This window comes from Orycteropus afer, unplaced genomic scaffold, assembly GCF_000298275.1.
Source record: "Orycteropus afer afer isolate SDZICR_OR568_19922 unplaced genomic scaffold, OryAfe1.0 scaffold00001, whole genome shotgun sequence".
NCBI lineage: Eukaryota > Metazoa > Chordata > Mammalia > Tubulidentata > Orycteropodidae > Orycteropus > Orycteropus afer.
In genome coordinates, this window is record NW_006921588.1 from 32,492,777 (window position 1) to 32,497,292 (window position 4,516).

The window sequence follows — 4,516 nt, forward strand, 5'->3', positions numbered from 1 at the left end:
GTCTTTTATTGGTGATTCACTTTCCAAATTAGAGCACATTTTCAAATTAGAGCATATTTAATTCTTCTATTGGTAGGTGTTAAAATAGCGTACAATTTTCCTTTTCATGACAGAATTATAAACAATTCTGCAATAAACCATCTTCTACATCATAATGGTGTTTAGGTATAAATATTTCTTCAGGAAATATGCTTAAAAAGGAACAGCTGGGTTGTGGATATATGCACATTTCAGTTTTACTATCAATAAATTGTTCTCACTGGAGGGGTACAAGAATTCTTGTTTCCCAACATTCTTGCTAACACTTGATATTGTCACTTTTTAATTTTTACCAAATGATTGAACATCTTTCCATGTGTTTATTGATTTTGATTTCCCCTTCTGTGATTTGCTTGCTCATACCCATTATCTATTTTTATTGGATGATCTGCCATCATTCTTTCTCTCTTTTTTAATAATATTTTATTGTGTTTCCAGTGAAAGTTTATATACAAATTAGGTCCATGTTTAAGAATTTCTATACAAATTGTTCAGTGACATTGGTTGCATTTTTCACAATGAGTCAACATTTTTATTATTTCCATTCTAGTGGTTCCTTTTCATAATTATTTCCTTATGTGTCAGTCTTTGCTACTAGACTGGGGGCATCTGAAGGACTGGAATGGTCCTCTGCTTCTAGTCTCCAGTGCACAACACTATGCCTGGCATACAAGAAAACTCCACGAGTGATTACTATATGACTCAGTTATCACACCCATTTCAAGTAACTGTCACTTAAGCCCTAAATTTATGCTTTACTTTGACAGCCCTTTTTGAGGTTATCTGAATACTATTGTGTCTGTCAAGAATTTGGAGCAGAAACTCTGCTCAATGGCATTTAATACATTTTCACTGGTAATTGTATCCATGGAAAAATTGAAGCTACAAGAAGATATGCAGTTCATCTAAAGTCACAATAAGAGTCAGGGTCATAGCTAAAGACAGAGATAGGGTCTCGGAGCTGATGAGCTAGCCTCCATTTTCAAGATCACGCAAGGTCCATAAGGGGGAAAGAAAAAAACCAACCTGTGACTGTATAACTTACCTGGTAGCAGTTTTCTAGTGTATTTTCCCACTTCAGTCTGGTAGAATAACCAGCCATGTTTTTTTGGTAGTAATTTTCTTCTTCCTTTGCCAACTTCTCAGTTGATTTTTTCAGTTTATTGAGGAGCTAAAGTAAAAGCATATTTATTAACACATTTATGAAAGCCCTTTGCCATTCCATAGAAAGAGTTATGTCTGTCTCGATTACAAGTTTCTCATCTCCCAGGTTAAGTCATAAATTCTATATGATGCACCCAAAAATGTTTCAGGAAAAAAAAAGGATGTCAGAGCCAGAAAGGAACCTAATGGCTTTTCAGTCTGATTCCCTCAATTCTACGTATGAGGAACTGCACTGCAGTAAATTACTTGGTATGGCTTTTCTAGCCATAAGTCTTTGCAAACTCCACGGTAGAATTTGCTGTGAGAAACTGAGTAGCTTCTGATTGTTAAAATCATACACCTGAGGTATTTCTGTGGGTGCAACACAAAGCAATGTTCTGGGAGGATCCCCCTCTCTCTCAGGTGCTTAGAATTCTGATGTTATGATTGGTTGGTTTGGCCACTCTGCCAGGCTCAAAAGGAGGCCTCTTAGAGGCAGAAGGCTCTCTCTGACCTCTGGCTGAGGAAGACGTGCTGCTGGGAAAGAAATACAAGAGACATGCACTGCTGAGAAAGAGACACAGGGAGACACACGCTGCTGAGAAAGAGATACCGAGAGACACACATTGCTGGGAGAGGGGCAGAGACTGTTGGTAAGAGACATCAGGCTGGAAGAGAGGCTGAATGTTGTTTCTGAACTTGAATTGTAGCCTGTTGCTTCCCTAATAAACCCCATAATCTATGAGTTCTGTGTGGCCACTGCAGTGAATTATCGAACCCGGCAGATAGACTTTGGGTGCTGCAGGAGGAGTGGTTGGTGTAAAGGCTGGAGGGAGGAAGCATGTCTGGCCTTGTAGGAATGGGTCTTGGGCTACTGATAGTGATTCTGTCTTCCTCTTGTGCGGTTAGAGGAGGTCAGAAGATGTGGCCTCTTTGCCTTTTTTGTAGGGACTTAAGGCCCTTAAATATAAACTGATTTTCCCAAGTTCATCAAGTCAAGAAGACCAAATCACAGGTGAAGAGATGTAAGTACAGGTCAGGCATCTCCAACTTAGATTGCAATCTACCAATGAACTCTGAAGTCTTATTTGGTAAACCTTTAGACCCCTGTATTTCTTATCAGGACAGGTAGAGACTTGTGAGATCATATAATTTTAGGGACTAGAACGGGCCTGATATACTTTGTTTTCACCAAACAATGCCAGCAGTCTAGCGTTGGCATCATACTAGAGGATTTGAGAGCTGGTTGGCTGTAGAGAAGTTACTACCTTCATTAGTCATAGTTTTCTCATCTCTGTAATGGGTATAACAATAGTCCCTACTTCACTGGGGTGCTTTGAGGATTCAAGAGGATAATGCATGTATAGCACGTGGCACACTACCTGCCACCTGATAGATGGAGCATCAATAAAGATTGGCAAGTGTTATTATTACAATGAAGCTCCTTGGACAATGCCCAGCACTCACTGTAAGTTATGGACAACCTGACCAAATGGTTTCCTTTCACCCTGCTCCTCTAGGATCTGCTTTCTCACAAAAGTCTCCCTCTTGCCAATGACTAAAAGGAACTATGGTGGTGTAGTGGGTAAGGCATTTGGCTGCTAGCTAGAAGATTGACAGTTAAAATCTAGCAGCTGCTCCATGGGAGGAAGATGAGGCAATCTATTACTATAAAGATTTTTAGTCTTGGAAACCCAATGGGGGTCGACATGAGTTGGAATTGACTTGATGGCAGTGAGGTTTTCTTTGTGTGTGTGTGTGCGCGCCAATGACTAAAATTTTCTGTTCTGGTTGTTAAGTCTTCTGGAAAATTTAAGTAAAACAAAACTCTCTGCATGAGGGTAGCTGAAACTATTTCTCAAAATGCTCAGGCAACTCATTTCACTTCTCTGAGAAATGAGATATTTGGATTACACAGTCTCTGGGTGGTGAAAATGGCTAATGTGCTTGGCTGCTAGCTGAAAGGTTGGAGGTTAAAGTACACTCTGAGGTGCCTTGAAAGAGAGACCTGGCTATCTGCTTTCAAAAAGTCAGCCGTTGAAAGCCCTGTGGGGCACAGTTCTGCTCTGACACACAAAGGGTCACCACAAGTTGGAATCAACTCAATAGCAACTGACTGGTCTCAAGATTTAGTGTGCCTCATACTGACCTGGGGTGCTTATTAAAATTGCAGATTCCTACAGCCCACCAGTATCACTTCTGATTCAGTAGTTCTGTAGTGGTATCAGAAAATCTGAATTTCCACTGCATCCTCAGATACACTGTTGTGGTTGTTGTTATGTGCCGATGAGTCAGACCCGACTCATAGAGACCCCTCCTTGGGTTTCTGAGGCGGTATCACTACAGAAGTAGATTGCCCAATCTTCCTTCCAAGGAACAGCTGGTGGGTTTGAACCATCAGCCTTCTGGTTAGCAGTCAAGTGCCTTAGGCATTATGCTACCAGAGCTCCTTCAGATACGCTGTTGTTGTTGTTGTTATATGCCATCGAGTTGGACCCGGCTCATAGCTACCCACTCTAGTGGTCCCCAAACCACACTTTAAGGAACACCAAGGACTCCTTTGACTTAAGCTATTAAGGAGTTCTAAGGACAAAGACAAAAGACTTTTAAAAATGGCCTACTTTATATTTAAGGACATTCTGATTAACTTTACAGTAGTGAGGAACATTCATCCCAAATGCTGAACATTAACACCACTCACTTTATTATTCTAATTAATACAGTAGTCATTCAACAATCCCTCTTTTCTGATGTATGACTGACACAGGCACATTTGTTTTTTGTATATCAAGTGCAATGAACCATATCTCTCTGTAGAAACATGAGCTTGTGAATTTTAACCTGATAACAATAGAGTAAAAGGGCTCAAAGAGTGCCATGACTACAATCTGTGAGATCACTGTCCTTAATTCTTATGAGAATACTCAGGTCCTCAGCAATAACAGCTGAGACTCTTTTGAACCCCTGTTCAACATTCATCAGTCTACACTATATATGTATTGACTAGAAGTTTCTACTTGGCAAATTTACAGCAAATAACCCTAAATAGATACAAAACAATATATATATTTATATGGGAGCTCTGGTGGCATAGTACCTAAGGCATTTGACTGCTAACCAGAAGGCTGGTGGTTCAAGCCCACCAGCTGCTCCTTGAAAGAAAGATTGGGCTATCTACTTCCATGGTGATACCATCTTGGAAACCCTAGGAGGGGTCGCTATCAGTTGGATCCAACTGGACAGCGGTAAGTTTAGTGTTGGTGGTTATATAGTATATATATATGTGTGTGTGTGTGTGTGTATATATATATAAAGGAGCTTTGGTAGCATAGTG

At 40.3% G+C, this 4,516-nt stretch overlaps 1 protein-coding gene across 1 annotated transcript in view; it reads right to left on the reverse strand.

Moving 5' to 3' along the window:
- NOSTRIN (nitric oxide synthase trafficking) overlaps positions 1-4,516 on the reverse strand; it is a 74,110-nt gene that overhangs the window by 35,122 nt on the left and 34,472 nt on the right. The window contains exon 8 of the mRNA XM_007946561.2: positions 1,085-1,210. Coding sequence (XP_007944752.1) covers positions 1,085-1,210 — 126 coding nt within the window. The remainder of the gene's footprint in view (positions 1-1,084; positions 1,211-4,516) is intronic.